General features: G+C 38.0%; 5 protein-coding genes and 2 pseudogenes across 5 annotated transcripts; 2 read left to right on the forward strand and 5 right to left on the reverse strand.

Annotated features, from left to right (window-relative positions):
• Positions 1 to 3133: 3133 nt before the first annotated feature.
• LOC149887822 (histone H3) lies at positions 3134 to 3544 on the reverse strand. Its single transcript, XM_090088903.1, has one exon. It carries the CDS (start codon positions 3542 to 3544, stop codon positions 3134 to 3136), a length of 411 nt encoding a protein of 136 aa, XP_089945029.1.
• Positions 3545 to 5135: 1591 nt separating this feature from the next.
• Positions 5136 to 5540, reverse strand: LOC149887823 (late histone H2B.L4 pseudogene; annotated as a pseudogene).
• Positions 5541 to 5834: 294 nt separating this feature from the next.
• LOC149887824 (histone H2A, orphon) lies at positions 5835 to 6224 on the forward strand. The gene has a single exon (XM_090088904.1). It carries the CDS (start codon positions 5835 to 5837, stop codon positions 6222 to 6224), a length of 390 nt encoding a protein of 129 aa, XP_089945030.1.
• Positions 6225 to 11438: 5214 nt separating this feature from the next.
• On the reverse strand, positions 11439 to 11849 carry LOC149887825 (histone H3). The gene has a single exon (XM_090088906.1). It carries the CDS (start codon positions 11847 to 11849, stop codon positions 11439 to 11441), a length of 411 nt encoding a protein of 136 aa, XP_089945032.1.
• A 1591-nt stretch (positions 11850 to 13440) lies between these two features.
• On the reverse strand, positions 13441 to 13845 carry LOC149887826 (late histone H2B.L4 pseudogene; annotated as a pseudogene).
• Positions 13846 to 14139: 294 nt separating this feature from the next.
• Positions 14140 to 14529, forward strand: LOC149887827 (histone H2A, orphon). The gene has a single exon (XM_090088907.1). The coding sequence runs from the start codon at positions 14140 to 14142 to the stop codon at positions 14527 to 14529; it is 390 nt and encodes a 129-aa protein (XP_089945033.1).
• A 5142-nt stretch (positions 14530 to 19671) lies between these two features.
• LOC149887828 (histone H3) lies at positions 19672 to 20082 on the reverse strand. Its single transcript, XM_090088908.1, has one exon. The coding sequence runs from the start codon at positions 20080 to 20082 to the stop codon at positions 19672 to 19674; it is 411 nt and encodes a 136-aa protein (XP_089945034.1).
• Between the last annotated feature and the right edge of the window lie 1091 nt (positions 20083 to 21173).

Genomic DNA, 21173 nt, shown 5'->3' on the forward strand with positions numbered 1-21173 from the left:
ACTAACTAACTAACTAACTAACTAACTAACTAACTAACTAACTAACTAACCAACTAACTCACTGAGAGACTAACTAACTAACTAACTAACTAACTAACTAACTAACTAACTAACTAACTAACTAACTAACTAACCAACTAACTCACTGAGAGACTAACTAACTAACTAACTAACTAACTAACTAACTAACTAACTAACTGACTAACTAACTAACTAACTAACTAACTAACTAACTAACTAACTAACTAACTAACTAACTAACTAACTAACTAACTAACTAACTAACTAACTAACTAACTAACTAACTAACTAACTAACTAACTAACTAACTAACTAACTAACTAACTAACTAACTAACTAACCAACTAACTCACTGAGAGACTAACTAACTAACTAACTAACTAACTAACTAACTAACTAACTAACTAACTAACTAACTAACTAACTAACTAACTAACTAACTAACTAACTAACTAACTAACTAACTAACTAACTAACTAACTAACTAACTAACTAACTAACTAACTAACTAACTAACTAACTAACTAACTAACTAACTAACTAACTAACTAACTAACCAACTAACTCACTGAGAGACTAACTAACTAACTAACTAACTAACTAACTAACTAACTAACTAACTAACTAACTAACTAACTAACTAACTAACTAACTAACTAACTAACCAACTAACTAACTAACTAACTAACTAACTAACTAACTAACTAACTAACTAACTAACTAACTAACTAACCAACTAACTCACTGAGAGACTAACTAACTAACTAACTAACTAACTAACTAACTAACTAACTAACTAACTAACTAACTAACTAACTAACTAACTAACTAACTAACTAACTAACTAACTAACTAACTAACTAACTAACTAACTAACTAACTAACTAACTAACTAACTAACTAACTAACTAAGTAGCTGACTTTGTATTTGTTTTTCAATTATGAACGAGTTCCTTGCAAGATAGATATTTCTGTTGCATTTGTTAGCCTTTATTTTTAGCAAAAATAAAATTCCAACTGGTGCTTTTCTAATGTCAAGGACCTCGCTAAGGCTAAAGCAGCTAAGCCTAATGGTTATGATGTTATAAAGCGGAGAAAAATGAACTTTTCTGAAAATGAAAAAACGAGAGATGGAATTGATCTGCAATAACTTCGGTTGTGAACACCTTATAACTGATGCCTCGCGCGATTTTAATAACTTTGCATCATGCAAAAGCCGCCAAATTCACGATTCACGAGTGTTAAAGTGTCATTTTTGAAATGCCAGTTATGAGCGCATGAAATCAAAAGCGAAATTTGCACTTTGAAAAGCAAACGGAAATGTAGAGCATCTTTTAAAATCGCCATATTCTAATTCAGTTTTGCCTTTATGAACTTGAACAAAAGTTGCATGCCTTCCCAAGACTGCACAATTGTAAAGAAAACACCAAGCTTCGCTCGAACGATGACTATGAAGACGAAGAACCGAATGGACCCCGTATTGTGCATTCGTCACTCATTCTCTTATCTCCTCAAACGTTTTTTTACCGTTACCTTCCATAATGAATTTTATTTTTTATTTATTTTTTTTTTTTACGATGTCCAGAACTTTCAGGTTGCTAAGTTTTTCCTTTTTTTCTAGTGTCCGCGACTTTATATATGTTGACTGCGTTATCGCAGTTTTAGCCTTCGATCGTTTTTGTTAACGAACACGAATAAGCACAACATAGTGTTCCTTTTTCATGGAATGTTCTTTGTTGTGTCTCTGTGTTTAGAAAAAGAATTGGTCTGAACTAAAAATCGTCGTTAGTACGCGTTGCTAACGCATTAAATATTCCAGCAATCGCGCGTGTTTGTGCCCTTCGCCTCTATTGAGTTTGTATGGTACCAAATGCTTAGAAGAGATTGGCATAAGCTTTTTTGGGAAGCCATATGGTTCAGTTTCTTGATGAAATTAAGCTGCTTTGTCCAGAGTAAGTAGCGCTGATGTTATTTGGCCATGCGCGCACTCGATTGCTTTTAAAGACTATTTTTTCGATGTTTTGATGCGATACCTTTCGCTTCTAACATGCTGTGGCACCGAAACGCCGCAATTTACAAAGCGTCACTATTCTTTAGAAGATTTCAAAACTAATGAAGCTTTAAGAGAGCGAGAGACGCGAGCTGTGGAGGTTTGCCTGTCAACACGAAAACACACTTTGCAGTCTGACGGTGGAGCAAAAAAAAAAAAAAAAAAGTCTCCTCGACAGTCCGCATAAAACTCCGCTTGAAAAATAAAAACATCTAAACATCTAGAAGTTTTATAAAAACGAACGCAACGTTTCTCTGAAACACGACAAAAAAAAAATGACTGAAGCTGCATCTCCGAAAAAGGCCACAAAGAAGTCTGCGCCTAAAAAGCCTGCTGATCATGCTCCCTACAAGGCGATGATTGTCGATGCTATTAATTCGCTTAAAGAACGCAAAGGGTCGTCAAGACAAGCTATCGCCAAGCACGTCAAGGCCAACAACAAGGTGGGTGAAAACGTCGATTCGCAAGTCAAGATTAATTTAAAGCGCATGGTGGTTGCTGGCGAGCTCGTACAAGTGAAAGGAACTGGCGCGTCGGGTTCTTTTAGAATTGCAGCTAAGCCCAAACCGTTAAAGAAGCCTGCTGCAGTCGCCAAGAAGCACAAAAAAGAAGCCAAAGAAGTAAAGAAGCCTGCTGAAAAGAAGAGCACGCCAAAAAAGAAAGCTGCGTCAGTGAAAAAAGTCGCACAAAAAGAGAAAGTGAAAAAAGCTACTCCTAAGAAAAAAGTGACTCCCGCAAAAAAGAGCGCCCAGAAACCGGTTGCTAAAAAGCCCGCAGTAAAGAAAGTGAAAGCGACACCTAAGAAGAAAGCTGCAGCCAAGAAAACCATCGCAAAAGTGGAAAAGAAATAACCTAACCTACCCCGCTTTTTGTCAAACGGCTATTTTCATAGCCACACATCTTTCTAAAAACAAAGTTCCAGGCGTAGAACTTGTTTACTTTGTGTTTGTTTGTTTGTTGTTTTTTTTTTTTGTTTTGTTTTGTTTTAAGGCACTAAGCCGACAACGTTTTTAACAGATTTGTGGCTATGAAAATAGCCGTTTTGTTTAGAAGCACCATTTTTTAAGCTCGCTCTCCTCTGATTCTTCTCGCCAACTGAATGTCTTTTGGCATAATAGTGACACGCTTTGCATGGATGGCGCACAAGTTGGTATCTTCGAAGAGACCCACTAAGTAGGCTTCTGAAGCTTCTTGTAAGGCCATGACGGCGGTGCTTTGGAAACGCAAGTCAGTCTTGAAATCTTGAGCTATTTCGCGAACCAATCGCTGGAAGGGTAGTTTTCTGATTAGGAGCTCTGTCGATTTTTGGTATCTTCGGATCTCTCTCAAAGCTACGGTACCGGGTCGGTATCTGTGGGGTTTCTTTACTCCGCCGGTAGCCGGGGCACTCTTTCTTGCTGCTTTTGTTGCCAGCTGCTTTCTCGGTGCTTTACCGCCGGTAGATTTTCTAGCTGTTTGTTTTGTGCGGGCCATTGTAAGTTACGCTTACACTTATCAGTTTAAGTTGAACTTTTGAAGTTTTTCAATTTAACGCGTTTTGTTGACATTTTTAGACTTTGCCGCGACTTAAAGCTGCATTCTGATTGGTGCTAAGAAAGTGCTCTTTGATTGGTTCAAGTACAAATGCAAAATAAGGCATTAAGGCCACGTAGGCGTGTTTTTTGGCTACGGGAAAAGAGAGCGCGTTTGTCTCGCCTCTACAATTTCTGCTTTTTTAAACACTTCAAAGACAGGTCGACGTAGTGGAATTCCGAAAAGAAACTTTTCTGCTCTGTTTGCGAACGGATAAAAGCGTTAAATGCGAAAACGCGCGTTAAAAACAAGGCAGTTTGTTTTGGTTTTTTTTTTTTTTGTTTTTTTGGTTCAGATGGCTTTTTGACGAAGGACCGTTGCGATTGGTTGTTTGACGAAGATGTTTCCATCTATGTAGGGTAAAAGTCGCGCTTCCAGCGCATAATAAAAACAAAAAGAAACGCAAAAAGACAGTAATTGAACTTCAAACAATTTTAATCATGTCTGGTCGCGGTAAAGGAGGAAAAGGACTTGGAAAAGGAGGCGCAAAGCGTCATCGCAAGATTTTACGTGATAACATCCAAGGAATCACAAAGCCCGCCATACGTCGTCTAGCTCGTCGCGGTGGTGTTAAGCGTATCTCTGGACTTATCTACGAGGAGACTCGAGGCGTTCTAAAAGTCTTTTTGGAAAACGTTATTCGCGACGCTGTAACATACACAGAGCATGCCAAGAGAAAGACAGTCACCGCTATGGACGTTGTCTACGCATTAAAAAGACAAGGTCGCACATTGTACGGCTTTGGTGGTTAAAAGGGGAACACCTCAGCAATCAAAAACGGCTATTTTTATAGCCACACATCTGTTTTAAACGTTAATAGGCAATCTAGAACTTGAACGCTGCACCGCGATAAGCAGAGGGGGTGTGTAAAAACGGTTTAGTTTACCAGTTTCAGTTTGTTTCAATCGAAATGAAAAGCAATTGAATTGATTTCTAAGTAATGTTTTTTAGCGAGGCATAGTTTAACTGAGTGTTTAGAGTAGACGCTTGACACATAAAGTGTTTTGCTCACCATCATCGGGCTAGAAAGGTGATTTTTATCTAAAGCGCTGCTTTAAGTCTGATTTCCTAAAGATGCGCGCAATACATTTGAAAAAAAAAAAAAAAAAGAAAAAAGAAAAAAGGAGCAAAAGTGTGGTAGTAGCAGCAAATAATAACGATGGGTGGGTCATAAGGGCTAAGGTTTTGATCAAAAGCAAAAAGGTGGCGCTCAAGTAGTTGTTGAAAGATTTTCTCACGCGTTTACCTACTGTAATAACTTTTTGTATCCAAAGTGGATGCAAAAGCTATACGTTTAAACATCAAAAAAAGCAAGTCTAGAAAAGCGCTCGCTCTTTAGACGCGGTGTCGCAATTTAAAACGAGCAAACAATGGCTGCCTAGCTATTGCATTTTAAGTACTTTCTCTCTACTACAATTTAAGGCGTTCTAATGCGTACAATGCTTTTACAAGATGTGTGGCTATGAAAATAGCCGTTTAGATAGCGCTCCATCTATTTACTGCTGGTGTACTTAGTAACAGCCTTGGTGCCTTCGCTCACTGCGTGTTTGGCCAACTCACCGGGAAGTAAGAGGCGCACAGCTGTTTGAATTTCACGCGAAGAGATGGTTGATTTCTTGTTTTGGAGGGCTAGTCGTGAAGCTTCTGAAGCGATTCTTTCAAAAATGTCGTTGACGAAAGAATTCATGATGCTCATCGCTTTGGAAGAAACACCAACATCAGGGTGAACTTGCTTCAAGACGTTGTAAATGTAAATGGCGTAGGATTCTCGCCTCTTTCTCTTGCGCTTTTTGTCTCCAGTACCAGCGATCTTGCCGCCTTTCTTACCAGCGCGTTTTTCCCCCTTTTTGGCCACCTTGGGCGCTTGTTTTCCTCCGGCCTTTGGAGCGTCAGACATGTCGACGAGTTTTAGAGAATTGAAATTTGAAATTACAAGCAACCGAATCACTTCCTATATAAAGCGCAGTTGTGGTCTCCAATTCGAGAACATTTCTGTTTCTCGCAAGCTCATTGGTTCTTCAAAGATTAACTAATTTGCGCATTGTTTGACGGAGTTTTTCTATTCGTTAAAAAAAGTGCAGTTCGAGACCAAATGTTTTTGATAAGAAAAAGGAATTTTGTAAGTTGATTTCAAAGCGCGCACAAATATCTCTAGGTTGTCTCTCGTTGTTTCTCAGTGTAAGAAATTAAAATGTCAGGACGTGGAAAAGGAGGAAAAGCTAAAGCCAAGGCAAAGACTCGATCGTTCAGAGCCGGACTTCAGTTTCCAGTCGGTCGTGTTCACCGATTTTTGCGCAAAGGACACTACGCCAATCGCATCGGTTCAGGCGCACCTGTCTATTTAGCTGCTGTTTTGGAGTATCTCTCCGCCGAAATTTTGGAGTTGGCCGGTAACGCTGCTCGTGACAATAAGAAAGCTAGAATCATTCCTCGACACTTACAGTTAGCTGTTCGCAATGACGAAGAGTTGAACAAGTTGTTGTCAGGTGTTACTATAGCCAGTGGCGGTGTGCTGCCAAACATACAAGCCGTTTTGCTTCCCAAGAAGAACGAAAAGGTTCCAAAACCAGCAGCCAAATAAACGGTACTCTGAACACAAGATAAAAAATAAAGGCTATTTTCATAGCCACACATCTGTTAAAAACATGACGGCATGAGCTTAAACACACTAAGGAGAATATAAAGAAGTGTGTGTGTGTGTGTGTGTGTGTGTGTGTGTGTGTGTAAGGAAGGGAGGGGAGGGGGGTTCAAAATCTCTTTTTAAAGCTGTTAGGGGATAAAAAGAGCACACGCATCCCGTTACAAAAAAATACATGGTGGGGTTTACACGCCATCTTTGAAACGTTTTAAGTTATAACCTGAGGGAGAAAAAACAGTTCGGTTACCTCACAGGTCACGTGCATGTTCAAGATTCCAAGTTTTGAAAGGATCCAACGTAACTTGAATAAAAAGTGAACACGCACGTGCCCAGATTGGCGACCATCTATAGGCTGTAGGAAAATAACAAAGAAGATTTAAGCGCCTCCGTAAGAATTTAGCTCCCTTAGGATTTCAGCAAAAAAGTATATTTAGCGGAGAAAAAAACAAAGAGCGAGGTTAAGCAGCAGTGACGGCATTAGCATCAGCAGCAGCAACAAAAACAAAACAAAACAAAAAAAAACAAACAAAAAAGCGGCAGCACGAAAAAAAAAAAAAAAAAAAAAAATTTCCGTTTTTTACACTTGCGTGTTTGTCTGTGTGTAATCCTTAATTGCATGGTTTTTTGTTGTTGGTTTTACCTTGTCATTTTTCTTCTGCGCACGTTCTCTTGGTCAGTAGTTTTTTGAAATGCGAAAAAAAACGTCAACGAAAAGAAGTGAACGGGTCATTGCACGTCATGTCTAACAAACAAGAGGGGTAAAGACAAAGACGTCCGCTGTCGAAAACTCATACATACTCCAAGCTGACACACTCTTGAGACACTTCGAAATAAAGCAAATGATCAAAGTCATAACACTTGACAAAGTCGAAACAAAAATCACAGCATGCGCAGACAACCCTTTATTTTACATTAAAGGAAAAAAACGTAAAGCTAGAACTAAACATTCCTTCAATTAAAACACGTCAAACTTGCGACGGGCACAAAACTCAACATATAACAAAGTTACGACGCTCTAGTTCTTTTACATTTTGTTTTCTAAATGACCCGTCCCTAAAACCCCGGAAAGAATAAAACGCGACAGTCGAGTTGTTGGCCAATACCTTTTTTCACAGTAACTATCAGGTGTTTCTCGCAACGTCGGATGGGTTGCTGAAACCTTAAAAAAGAACTTTAAAAAGCTTGTGGGGTAGCGTTAGTTCTCATGCTATTTTAACAAAGTACTAAAACTTTAGTTAAAGTAATAAGATTTTACAAAGTAGCTACATTTTAATTATTGTCCTCATTTATCGTCATCTATCGTCATTTTTCACGTATCTGCCTAACTTAGTACCTAACAAACTAACTAAGATACAAACTAACTAACTGAATGACTAACTAACTGACTGACTAACCAACTAACTGACTGACTGACTAACTAACTAACTGACTGACTAACTAACTAACTAACTAACTAACTGATTGACTAACTAACTAACTAACTAACCAACTAACTAACTAACTAACTAACTAACTAACTAACTAACTAACTAACTAACTAACTAACTAACTAACTAACTAACTAACTAACTAACTAACTAACCAACTAACTCACTGAGAGACTAACTAACTAACTAACTAACTAACTAACTAACTAACTAACTAACTAACTAACTAACTAACTAACCAACTAACTCACTGAGAGACTAACTAACTAACTAACTAACTAACTAACTAACTAACTAACTAACTAACTAACTAACTAACTAACCAACTAACTCACTGAGAGACTAACTAACTAACTAACTAACTAACTAACTAACTAACTAACTAACTAACTAACTAACTAACTAACCAACTAACTCACTGAGAGACTAACTAACTAACTAACTAACTAACTAACTAACTAACTAACTAACTAACTAACTAACTAACTAACTAACTGACTAACTAACTAACTAACTAACTAACTAACTAACTAACTAACTAACTAACCAACTAACTCACTGAGAGACTAACTAACTAACTAACTAACTAACTAACTAACTAACTAACTAACTAACTAACTAACTAACCAACTAACTCACTGAGAGACTAACTAACTAACTAACTAACTAACTAACTAACTAACTAACTAACTAACTAACTAACTAACTAACCAACTAACTCACTGAGAGACTAACTAACTAACTAACTAACTAACTAACTAACTAACTAACTAACTGACTAACTAACTAACTAACTAACTAACTAACTAACTAACTAACTAACTAACTAACTAACTAACTAACTAACTAACTAACTAACTAACTAACTAACTAACTAACTAACTAACTAACTAACTAACTAACTAACTAACTAACTAACTAACTAACTAACTAACTAACTAACTAACTAACCAACTAACTCACTGAGAGACTAACTAACTAACTAACTAACTAACTAACTAACTAACTAACTAACTAACTAACTAACTAACTAACTAACTAACTAACTAACTAACTAACTAACTAACTAACTAACTAACTAACTAACTAACTAACTAACTAACTAACTAACTAACTAACTAACTAACTAACTAACTAACTAACTAACTAACTAACTAACTAACTAACTAACTAACTAACCAACTAACTCACTGAGAGACTAACTAACTAACTAACTAACTAACTAACTAACTAACTAACTAACTAACTAACTAACTAACTAACTAACTAACTAACTAACTAACTAACCAACTAACTAACTAACTAACTAACTAACTAACTAACTAACTAACTAACTAACTAACTAACTAACTAACCAACTAACTCACTGAGAGACTAACTAACTAACTAACTAACTAACTAACTAACTAACTAACTAACTAACTAACTAACTAACTAACTAACTAACTAACTAACTAACTAACTAACTAACTAACTAACTAACTAACTAACTAACTAACTAACTAACTAACTAACTAACTAACTAACTAAGTAGCTGACTTTGTATTTGTTTTTCAATTATGAACGAGTTCCTTGCAAGATAGATATTTCTGTTGCATTTGTTAGCCTTTATTTTTAGCAAAAATAAAATTCCAACTGGTGCTTTTCTAATGTCAAGGACCTCGCTAAGGCTAAAGCAGCTAAGCCTAATGGTTATGATGTTATAAAGCGGAGAAAAATGAACTTTTCTGAAAATGAAAAAACGAGAGATGGAATTGATCTGCAATAACTTCGGTTGTGAACACCTTATAACTGATGCCTCGCGCGATTTTAATAACTTTGCATCATGCAAAAGCCGCCAAATTCACGATTCACGAGTGTTAAAGTGTCATTTTTGAAATGCCAGTTATGAGCGCATGAAATCAAAAGCGAAATTTGCACTTTGAAAAGCAAACGGAAATGTAGAGCATCTTTTAAAATCGCCATATTCTAATTCAGTTTTGCCTTTATGAACTTGAACAAAAGTTGCATGCCTTCCCAAGACTGCACAATTGTAAAGAAAACACCAAGCTTCGCTCGAACGATGACTATGAAGACGAAGAACCGAATGGACCCCGTATTGTGCATTCGTCACTCATTCTCTTATCTCCTCAAACGTTTTTTTACCGTTACCTTCCATAATGAATTTTATTTTTTATTTATTTTTTTTTTTTACGATGTCCAGAACTTTCAGGTTGCTAAGTTTTTCCTTTTTTTCTAGTGTCCGCGACTTTATATATGTTGACTGCGTTATCGCAGTTTTAGCCTTCGATCGTTTTTGTTAACGAACACGAATAAGCACAACATAGTGTTCCTTTTTCATGGAATGTTCTTTGTTGTGTCTCTGTGTTTAGAAAAAGAATTGGTCTGAACTAAAAATCGTCGTTAGTACGCGTTGCTAACGCATTAAATATTCCAGCAATCGCGCGTGTTTGTGCCCTTCGCCTCTATTGAGTTTGTATGGTACCAAATGCTTAGAAGAGATTGGCATAAGCTTTTTTGGGAAGCCATATGGTTCAGTTTCTTGATGAAATTAAGCTGCTTTGTCCAGAGTAAGTAGCGCTGATGTTATTTGGCCATGCGCGCACTCGATTGCTTTTAAAGACTATTTTTTCGATGTTTTGATGCGATACCTTTCGCTTCTAACATGCTGTGGCACCGAAACGCCGCAATTTACAAAGCGTCACTATTCTTTAGAAGATTTCAAAACTAATGAAGCTTTAAGAGAGCGAGAGACGCGAGCTGTGGAGGTTTGCCTGTCAACACGAAAACACACTTTGCAGTCTGACGGTGGAGCAAAAAAAAAAAAAAAAAAGTCTCCTCGACAGTCCGCATAAAACTCCGCTTGAAAAATAAAAACATCTAAACATCTAGAAGTTTTATAAAAACGAACGCAACGTTTCTCTGAAACACGACAAAAAAAAAATGACTGAAGCTGCATCTCCGAAAAAGGCCACAAAGAAGTCTGCGCCTAAAAAGCCTGCTGATCATGCTCCCTACAAGGCGATGATTGTCGATGCTATTAATTCGCTTAAAGAACGCAAAGGGTCGTCAAGACAAGCTATCGCCAAGCACGTCAAGGCCAACAACAAGGTGGGTGAAAACGTCGATTCGCAAGTCAAGATTAATTTAAAGCGCATGGTGGTTGCTGGCGAGCTCGTACAAGTGAAAGGAACTGGCGCGTCGGGTTCTTTTAGAATTGCAGCTAAGCCCAAACCGTTAAAGAAGCCTGCTGCAGTCGCCAAGAAGCACAAAAAAGAAGCCAAAGAAGTAAAGAAGCCTGCTGAAAAGAAGAGCACGCCAAAAAAGAAAGCTGCGTCAGTGAAAAAAGTCGCACAAAAAGAGAAAGTGAAAAAAGCTACTCCTAAGAAAAAAGTGACTCCCGCAAAAAAGAGCGCCCAGAAACCGGTTGCTAAAAAGCCCGCAGTAAAGAAAGTGAAAGCGACACCTAAGAAGAAAGCTGCAGCCAAGAAAACCATCGCAAAAGTGGAAAAGAAATAACCTAACCTACCCCGCTTTTTGTCAAACGGCTATTTTCATAGCCACACATCTTTCTAAAAACAAAGTTCCAGGCGTAGAACTTGTTTACTTTGTGTTTGTTTGTTTGTTGTTTTTTTTTTTTGTTTTGTTTTGTTTTAAGGCACTAAGCCGACAACGTTTTTAACAGATTTGTGGCTATGAAAATAGCCGTTTTGTTTAGAAGCACCATTTTTTAAGCTCGCTCTCCTCTGATTCTTCTCGCCAACTGAATGTCTTTTGGCATAATAGTGACACGCTTTGCATGGATGGCGCACAAGTTGGTATCTTCGAAGAGACCCACTAAGTAGGCTTCTGAAGCTTCTTGTAAGGCCATGACGGCGGTGCTTTGGAAACGCAAGTCAGTCTTGAAATCTTGAGCTATTTCGCGAACCAATCGCTGGAAGGGTAGTTTTCTGATTAGGAGCTCTGTCGATTTTTGGTATCTTCGGATCTCTCTCAAAGCTACGGTACCGGGTCGGTATCTGTGGGGTTTCTTTACTCCGCCGGTAGCCGGGGCACTCTTTCTTGCTGCTTTTGTTGCCAGCTGCTTTCTCGGTGCTTTACCGCCGGTAGATTTTCTAGCTGTTTGTTTTGTGCGGGCCATTGTAAGTTACGCTTACACTTATCAGTTTAAGTTGAACTTTTGAAGTTTTTCAATTTAACGCGTTTTGTTGACATTTTTAGACTTTGCCGCGACTTAAAGCTGCATTCTGATTGGTGCTAAGAAAGTGCTCTTTGATTGGTTCAAGTACAAATGCAAAATAAGGCATTAAGGCCACGTAGGCGTGTTTTTTGGCTACGGGAAAAGAGAGCGCGTTTGTCTCGCCTCTACAATTTCTGCTTTTTTAAACACTTCAAAGACAGGTCGACGTAGTGGAATTCCGAAAAGAAACTTTTCTGCTCTGTTTGCGAACGGATAAAAGCGTTAAATGCGAAAACGCGCGTTAAAAACAAGGCAGTTTGTTTTGGTTTTTTTTTTTTTTGTTTTTTTGGTTCAGATGGCTTTTTGACGAAGGACCGTTGCGATTGGTTGTTTGACGAAGATGTTTCCATCTATGTAGGGTAAAAGTCGCGCTTCCAGCGCATAATAAAAACAAAAAGAAACGCAAAAAGACAGTAATTGAACTTCAAACAATTTTAATCATGTCTGGTCGCGGTAAAGGAGGAAAAGGACTTGGAAAAGGAGGCGCAAAGCGTCATCGCAAGATTTTACGTGATAACATCCAAGGAATCACAAAGCCCGCCATACGTCGTCTAGCTCGTCGCGGTGGTGTTAAGCGTATCTCTGGACTTATCTACGAGGAGACTCGAGGCGTTCTAAAAGTCTTTTTGGAAAACGTTATTCGCGACGCTGTAACATACACAGAGCATGCCAAGAGAAAGACAGTCACCGCTATGGACGTTGTCTACGCATTAAAAAGACAAGGTCGCACATTGTACGGCTTTGGTGGTTAAAAGGGGAACACCTCAGCAATCAAAAACGGCTATTTTTATAGCCACACATCTGTTTTAAACGTTAATAGGCAATCTAGAACTTGAACGCTGCACCGCGATAAGCAGAGGGGGTGTGTAAAAACGGTTTAGTTTACCAGTTTCAGTTTGTTTCAATCGAAATGAAAAGCAATTGAATTGATTTCTAAGTAATGTTTTTTAGCGAGGCATAGTTTAACTGAGTGTTTAGAGTAGACGCTTGACACATAAAGTGTTTTGCTCACCATCATCGGGCTAGAAAGGTGATTTTTATCTAAAGCGCTGCTTTAAGTCTGATTTCCTAAAGATGCGCGCAATACATTTGAAAAAAAAAAAAAAAAAGAAAAAAGAAAAAAGGAGCAAAAGTGTGGTAGTAGCAGCAAATAATAACGATGGGTGGGTCATAAGGGCTAAGGTTTTGATCAAAAGCAAAAAGGTGGCGCTCAAGTAGTTGTTGAAAGATTTTCTCACGCGTTTACCTACTGTAATAACTTTTTGTATCCAAAGTGGATGCAAAAGCTATACGTTTAAACATCAAAAAAAGCAAGTCTAGAAAAGCGCTCGCTCTTTAGACGCGGTGTCGCAATTTAAAACGAGCAAACAATGGCTGCCTAGCTATTGCATTTTAAGTACTTTCTCTCTACTACAATTTAAGGCGTTCTAATGCGTACAATGCTTTTACAAGATGTGTGGCTATGAAAATAGCCGTTTAGATAGCGCTCCATCTATTTACTGCTGGTGTACTTAGTAACAGCCTTGGTGCCTTCGCTCACTGCGTGTTTGGCCAACTCACCGGGAAGTAAGAGGCGCACAGCTGTTTGAATTTCACGCGAAGAGATGGTTGATTTCTTGTTTTGGAGGGCTAGTCGTGAAGCTTCTGAAGCGATTCTTTCAAAAATGTCGTTGACGAAAGAATTCATGATGCTCATCGCTTTGGAAGAAACACCAACATCAGGGTGAACTTGCTTCAAGACGTTGTAAATGTAAATGGCGTAGGATTCTCGCCTCTTTCTCTTGCGCTTTTTGTCTCCAGTACCAGCGATCTTGCCGCCTTTCTTACCAGCGCGTTTTTCCCCCTTTTTGGCCACCTTGGGCGCTTGTTTTCCTCCGGCCTTTGGAGCGTCAGACATGTCGACGAGTTTTAGAGAATTGAAATTTGAAATTACAAGCAACCGAATCACTTCCTATATAAAGCGCAGTTGTGGTCTCCAATTCGAGAACATTTCTGTTTCTCGCAAGCTCATTGGTTCTTCAAAGATTAACTAATTTGCGCATTGTTTGACGGAGTTTTTCTATTCGTTAAAAAAAGTGCAGTTCGAGACCAAATGTTTTTGATAAGAAAAAGGAATTTTGTAAGTTGATTTCAAAGCGCGCACAAATATCTCTAGGTTGTCTCTCGTTGTTTCTCAGTGTAAGAAATTAAAATGTCAGGACGTGGAAAAGGAGGAAAAGCTAAAGCCAAGGCAAAGACTCGATCGTTCAGAGCCGGACTTCAGTTTCCAGTCGGTCGTGTTCACCGATTTTTGCGCAAAGGACACTACGCCAATCGCATCGGTTCAGGCGCACCTGTCTATTTAGCTGCTGTTTTGGAGTATCTCTCCGCCGAAATTTTGGAGTTGGCCGGTAACGCTGCTCGTGACAATAAGAAAGCTAGAATCATTCCTCGACACTTACAGTTAGCTGTTCGCAATGACGAAGAGTTGAACAAGTTGTTGTCAGGTGTTACTATAGCCAGTGGCGGTGTGCTGCCAAACATACAAGCCGTTTTGCTTCCCAAGAAGAACGAAAAGGTTCCAAAACCAGCAGCCAAATAAACGGTACTCTGAACACAAGATAAAAAATAAAGGCTATTTTCATAGCCACACATCTGTTAAAAACATGACGGCATGAGCTTAAACACACTAAGGAGAATATAAAGAAGTGTGTGTGTGTGTGTGTGTGTGTGTGTGTGTGTGTGTAAGGAAGGGAGGGGAGGGGGGTTCAAAATCTCTTTTTAAAGCTGTTAGGGGATAAAAAGAGCACACGCATCCCGTTACAAAAAAATACATGGTGGGGTTTACACGCCATCTTTGAAACGTTTTAAGTTATAACCTGAGGGAGAAAAAACAGTTCGGTTACCTCACAGGTCACGTGCATGTTCAAGATTCCAAGTTTTGAAAGGATCCAACGTAACTTGAATAAAAAGTGAACACGCACGTGCCCAGATTGGCGACCATCTATAGGCTGTAGGAAAATAACAAAGAAGATTTAAGCGCCTCCGTAAGAATTTAGCTCCCTTAGGATTTCAGCAAAAAAGTATATTTAGCGGAGAAAAAAACAAAGAGCGAGGTTAAGCAGCAGTGACGGCATTAGCATCAGCAGCAGCAACAAAAACAAAACAAAACAAAAAAAAACAAACAAAAAAGCGGCAGCACGAAAAAAAAAAAAAAAAAAAAAAATTTCCGTTTTTTACACTTGCGTGTTTGTCTGTGTGTAATCCTTAATTGCATGGTTTTTTGTTGTTGGTTTTACCTTGTCATTTTTCTTCTGCGCACGTTCTCTTGGTCAGTAGTTTTTTGAAATGCGAAAAAAAACGTCAACGAAAAGAAGTGAACGGGTCATTGCACGTCATGTCTAACAAACAAGAGGGGTAAAGACAAAGACGTCCGCTGTCGAAAACTCATACATACTCCAAGCTGACACACTCTTGAGACACTTCGAAATAAAGCAAATGATCAAAGTCATAACACTTGACAAAGTCGAAACAAAAATCACAGCATGCGCAGACAACCCTTTATTTTACATTAAAGGAAAAAAACGTAAAGCTAGAACTAAACATTCCTTCAATTAAAACACGTCAAACTTGCGACGGGCACAAAACTCAACATATAACAAAGTTACGACGCTCTAGTTCTTTTACATTTTGTTTTCTAAATGACCCGTCCCTAAAACCCCGGAAAGAATAAAACGCGACAGTCGAGTTGTTGGCCAATACCTTTTTTCACAGTAACTATCAGGTGTTTCTCGCAACGTCGGATGGGTTGCTGAAACCTTAAAAAAGAACTTTAAAAAGCTTGTGGGGTAGCGTTAGTTCTCATGCTATTTTAACAAAGTACTAAAACTTTAGTTAAAGTAATAAGATTTTACAAAGTAGCTACATTTTAATTATTGTCCTCATTTATCGTCATCTATCGTCATTTTTCACGTATCTGCCTAACTTAGTACCTAACAAACTAACTAAGATACAAACTAACTAACTGAATGACTAACTAACTGACTGACTAACCAACTAACTGACTGACTGACTAACTAACTAACTGACTGACTAACTAACTAACTAACTAACTAACTGATTGACTAACTAACTAACTAACTAACCAACTAACTAACTAACTAACTAACTAACTAACTAACTAACTAACTAACTAACTAACTAACTAACTAACTAACTAACTAACTAACTAACTAACCAACTAACTCACTGAGAGACTAACTAACTAACTAACTAACTAACTAACTAACTAACTAACTAACTAACTAACTAACTAACTAACCAACTAACTCACTGAGAGACTAACTAACTAACTAACTAACTAACTAACTAACTAACTAACTAACTAACTAACTAACTAACTAACCAACTAACTCACTGAGAGACTAACTAACTAACTAACTAACTAACTAACTAACTAACTAACTAACTAACTAACTAACTAACTAACCAACTAACTCACTGAGAGACTAACTAACTAACTAACTAACTAACTAACTAACTAACTAACTAACTAACTAACTAACTAACTAACTAACTAACTGACTAACTAACTAACTAACTAACTAACTAACTAACTAACTAACTAACTAACTAACCAACTAACTCACTGAGAGACTAACTAACTAACTAACTAACTAACTAACTAACTAACTAACTAACTAACTAACTAACTAACCAACTAACTCACTGAGAGACTAACTAACTAACTAACTAACTAACTAACTAACTAACTAACTAACTAACTAACTAACTAACTAACCAACTAACTCACTGAGAGACTAACTAACTAACTAACTAACTAACTAACTAACTAACTAACTAACTGACTAACTAACTAACTAACTAACTAACTAACTAACTAACTAACTAACTAACTAACTAACTAACTAACTAACTAACTAACTAACTAACTAACTAACTAACTAACTAACTAACTAACTAACTAACTAACTAACTAACTAACTAACTAACTAACTAACTAACTAACTAACCAACTAACTCACTGAGAGACTAACTAACTAACTAACTAACTAACTAACTAACTAACTAACTAACTAACTAACTAACTAACTAACTAACTAACTAACTAACTAACTAACTAACTAACTAACTAACTAACTAACTAACTAACTAACTAACTAACTAACTAACCAACTAACTCACTGAGAGACTAACTAACTAACTAACTAACTAACTAACTAACTAACTAACTAACTAACTAACTAACTAACTAACTAACTAACTAACTAACTAACTAACCAACTAACTAACTAACTAACTAACTAACTAACTAACTAACTAACTAACTAACTAACTAACTAACCAACTAACTCACTGAGAGACTAACTAACTAACTAACTAACTAACTAACTAACTAACTAACTAACTAACTAACTAACTAACTAACTAACTAACTAACTAACTAACTAACTAACTAACTAACTAACTAACTAACTAACTAACTAACTAACTAACTAACTAACTAACTAACTAACTAACTAAGTAGCTGACTTTGTATTTGTTTTTCAATTATGAACGAGTTCCTTGCAAGATAGATATTTCTGTTGCATTTGTTAGCCTTTATTTTTAGCAAAAATAAAATTCCAACTGGTGCTTTTCTAATGTCAAGGACCTCGCTAAGGCTAAAGCAGCTAAGCCTAATGGTTATGATGTTATAAAGCGGAGAAAAATGAACTTTTCTGAAAATGAAAAAACGAGAGATGGAATTGATCTGCAATAACTTCGGTTGTGAACACCTTATAACTGATGCCTCGCGCGATTTTAATAACTTTGCATCATGCAAAAGCCGCCAAATTCACGATTCACGAGTGTTAAAGTGTCATTTTTGAAATGCCAGTTATGAGCGCATGAAATCAAAAGCGAAATTTGCACTTTGAAAAGCAAACGGAAATGTAGAGCATCTTTTAAAATCGCCATATTCTAATTCAGTTTTGCCTTTATGAACTTGAACAAAAGTTGCATGCCTTCCCAAGACTGCACAATTGTAAAGAAAACACCAAGCTTCGCTCGAACGATGACTATGAAGACGAAGAACCGAATGGACCCCGTATTGTGCATTCGTCACTCATTCTCTTATCTCCTCAAACGTTTTTTTACCGTTACCTTCCATAATGAATTTTATTTTTTATTTATTTTTTTTTTTTACGATGTCCAGAACTTTCAGGTTGCTAAGTTTTTCCTTTTTTTCTAGTGTCCGCGACTTTATATATGTTGACTGCGTTATCGCAGTTTTAGCCTTCGATCGTTTTTGTTAACGAACACGAATAAGCACAACATAGTGTTCCTTTTTCATGGAATGTTCTTTGTTGTGTCTCTGTGTTTAGAAAAAGAATTGGTCTGAACTAAAAATCGTCGTTAGTACGCGTTGCTAACGCATTAAATATTCCAGCAATCGCGCGTGTTTGTGCCCTTCGCCTCTATTGAGTTTGTATGGTACCAAATGCTTAGAAGAGATTGGCATAAGCTTTTTTGGGAAGCCATATGGTTCAGTTTCTTGATGAAATTAAGCTGCTTTGTCCAGAGTAAGTAGCGCTGATGTTATTTGGCCATGCGCGCACTCGATTGCTTTTAAAGACTATTTTTTCGATGTTTTGATGCGATACCTTTCGCTTCTAACATGCTGTGGCACCGAAACGCCGCAATTTACAAAGCGTCACTATTCTTTAGAAGATTTCAAAACTAATGAAGCTTTAAGAGAGCGAGAGACGCGAGCTGTGGAGGTTTGCCTGTCAACACGAAAACACACTTTGCAGTCTGACGGTGGAGCAAAAAAAAAAAAAAAAAAGTCTCCTCGACAGTCCGCATAAAACTCCGCTTGAAAAATAAAAACATCTAAACATCTAGAAGTTTTATAAAAACGAACGCAACGTTTCTCTGAAACACGACAAAAAAAAAATGACTGAAGCTGCATCTCCGAAAAAGGCCACAAAGAAGTCTGCGCCTAAAAAGCCTGCTGATCATGCTCCCTACAAGGCGATGATTGTCGATGCTATTAATTCGCTTAAAGAACGCAAAGGGTCGTCAAGACAAGCTATCGCCAAGCACGTCAAGGCCAACAACAAGGTGGGTGAAAACGTCGATTCGCAAGTCAAGATTAATTTAAAGCGCATGGTGGTTGCTGGCGAGCTCGTACAAGTGAAAGGAACTGGCGCGTCGGGTTCTTTTAGAATTGCAGCTAAGCCCAAACCGTTAAAGAAGCCTGCTGCAGTCGCCAAGAAGCACAAAAAAGAAGCCAAAGAAGTAAAGAAGCCTGCTGAAAAGAAGAGCACGCCAAAAAAGAAAGCTGCGTCAGTGAAAAAAGTCGCACAAAAAGAGAAAGTGAAAAAAGCTACTCCTAAGAAAAAAGTGACTCCCGCAAAAAAGAGCGCCCAGAAACCGGTTGCTAAAAAGCCCGCAGTAAAGAAAGTGAAAGCGACACCTAAGAAGAAAGCTGCAGCCAAGAAAACCATCGCAAAAGTGGAAAAGAAATAACCTAACCTACCCCGCTTTTTGTCAAACGGCTATTTTCATAGCCACACATCTTTCTAAAAACAAAGTTCCAGGCGTAGAACTTGTTTACTTTGTGTTTGTTTGTTTGTTGTTTTTTTTTTTTGTTTTGTTTTGTTTTAAGGCACTAAGCCGACAACGTTTTTAACAGATTTGTGGCTATGAAAATAGCCGTTTTGTTTAGAAGCACCATTTTTTAAGCTCGCTCTCCTCTGATTCTTCTCGCCAACTGAATGTCTTTTGGCATAATAGTGACACGCTTTGCATGGATGGCGCACAAGTTGGTATCTTCGAAGAGACCCACTAAGTAGGCTTCTGAAGCTTCTTGTAAGGCCATGACGGCGGTGCTTTGGAAACGCAAGTCAGTCTTGAAATCTTGAGCTATTTCGCGAACCAATCGCTGGAAGGGTAGTTTTCTGATTAGGAGCTCTGTCGATTTTTGGTATCTTCGGATCTCTCTCAAAGCTACGGTACCGGGTCGGTATCTGTGGGGTTTCTTTACTCCGCCGGTAGCCGGGGCACTCTTTCTTGCTGCTTTTGTTGCCAGCTGCTTTCTCGGTGCTTTACCGCCGGTAGATTTTCTAGCTGTTTGTTTTGTGCGGGCCATTGTAAGTTACGCTTACACTTATCAGTTTAAGTTGAACTTTTGAAGTTTTTCAATTTAACGCGTTTTGTTGACATTTTTAGACTTTGCCGCGACTTAAAGCTGCATTCTGATTGGTGCTAAGAAAGTGCTCTTTGATTGGTTCAAGTACAAATGCAAAATAAGGCATTAAGGCCACGTAGGCGTGTTTTTTGGCTACGGGAAAAGAGAGCGCGTTTGTCTCGCCTCTACAATTTCTGCTTTTTTAAACACTTCAAAGACAGGTCGACGTAGTGGAATTCCGAAAAGAAACTTTTCTGCTCTGTTTGCGAACGGATAAAAGCGTTAAATGCGAAAACGCGCGTTAAAAACAAGGCAGTTTGTTTTGGTTTTTTTTTTTTTTGTTTTTTTGGTTCAGATGGCTTTTTGACGAAGGACCGTTGCGATTGGTTGTTTGACGAAGATGTTTCCATCTATGTAGGGTAAAAGTCGCGCTTCCAGCGCATAATAAAAACAAAAAGAAACGCAAAAAGACAGTAATTGAACTTCAAACAATTTTAATCATGTCTGGTCGCGGTAAAGGAGGAAAAGGACTTGGAAAAGGAGGCGCAAAGCGTCATCGCAAGATTTTACGTGATAACATCCAAGGAATCACAAAGCCCGCCATACGTCGTCTAGCTCGTCGCGGTGGTGTTAAGCGTATCTCTGGACTTATCTACGAGGAGACTCGAGGCGTTCTAAAAGTCTTTTTGGAAAACGTTATTCGCGACGCTGTAACATACACAGAGCATGCCAAGAGAAAGACAGTCACCGCTATGGACGTTGTCTACGCATTAAAAAGACAAGGTCGCACATTGTACGGCTTTGGTGGTTAAAAGGGGAACACCTCAGCAATCAAAAACGGCTATTTTTATAGCCACACATCTGTTTTAAACGTTAATAGGCAATCTAGAACTTGAACGCTGCACCGCGATAAGCAGAGGGGGTGTGTAAAAACGGTTTAGTTTACCAGTTTCAGTTTGTTTCAATCGAAATGAAAAGCAATTGAATTGATTTCTAAGTAATGTTTTTTAGCGAGGCATAGTTTAACTGAGTGTTTAGAGTAGACGCTTGAC

Source organism: Hydra viridissima, unplaced genomic scaffold (assembly GCF_058129835.1).
Source record: "Hydra viridissima isolate aposymbiotic clone 2 unplaced genomic scaffold, HvirCarnegie_v1 scaffold_5, whole genome shotgun sequence".
Lineage (NCBI taxonomy): Eukaryota > Metazoa > Cnidaria > Hydrozoa > Anthoathecata > Hydridae > Hydra > Hydra viridissima.

Bases quoted from the DNA above. Each gene is read 5' to 3' on its own strand.
- LOC149887828 (XM_090088908.1), bottom strand. From the start codon at position 20,082: ATGGCCCGCACAAAACAAACAGCTAGAAAATCTACCGGCGGTAAAGCA.
- LOC149887825 (XM_090088906.1), bottom strand. From the start codon at position 11,849: ATGGCCCGCACAAAACAAACAGCTAGAAAATCTACCGGCGGTAAAGCA.
- LOC149887824 (XM_090088904.1), top strand. From the start codon at position 5,835: ATGTCAGGACGTGGAAAAGGAGGAAAAGCTAAAGCCAAGGCAAAGACT.
- LOC149887827 (XM_090088907.1), top strand. From the start codon at position 14,140: ATGTCAGGACGTGGAAAAGGAGGAAAAGCTAAAGCCAAGGCAAAGACT.
- LOC149887822 (XM_090088903.1), bottom strand. From the start codon at position 3,544: ATGGCCCGCACAAAACAAACAGCTAGAAAATCTACCGGCGGTAAAGCA.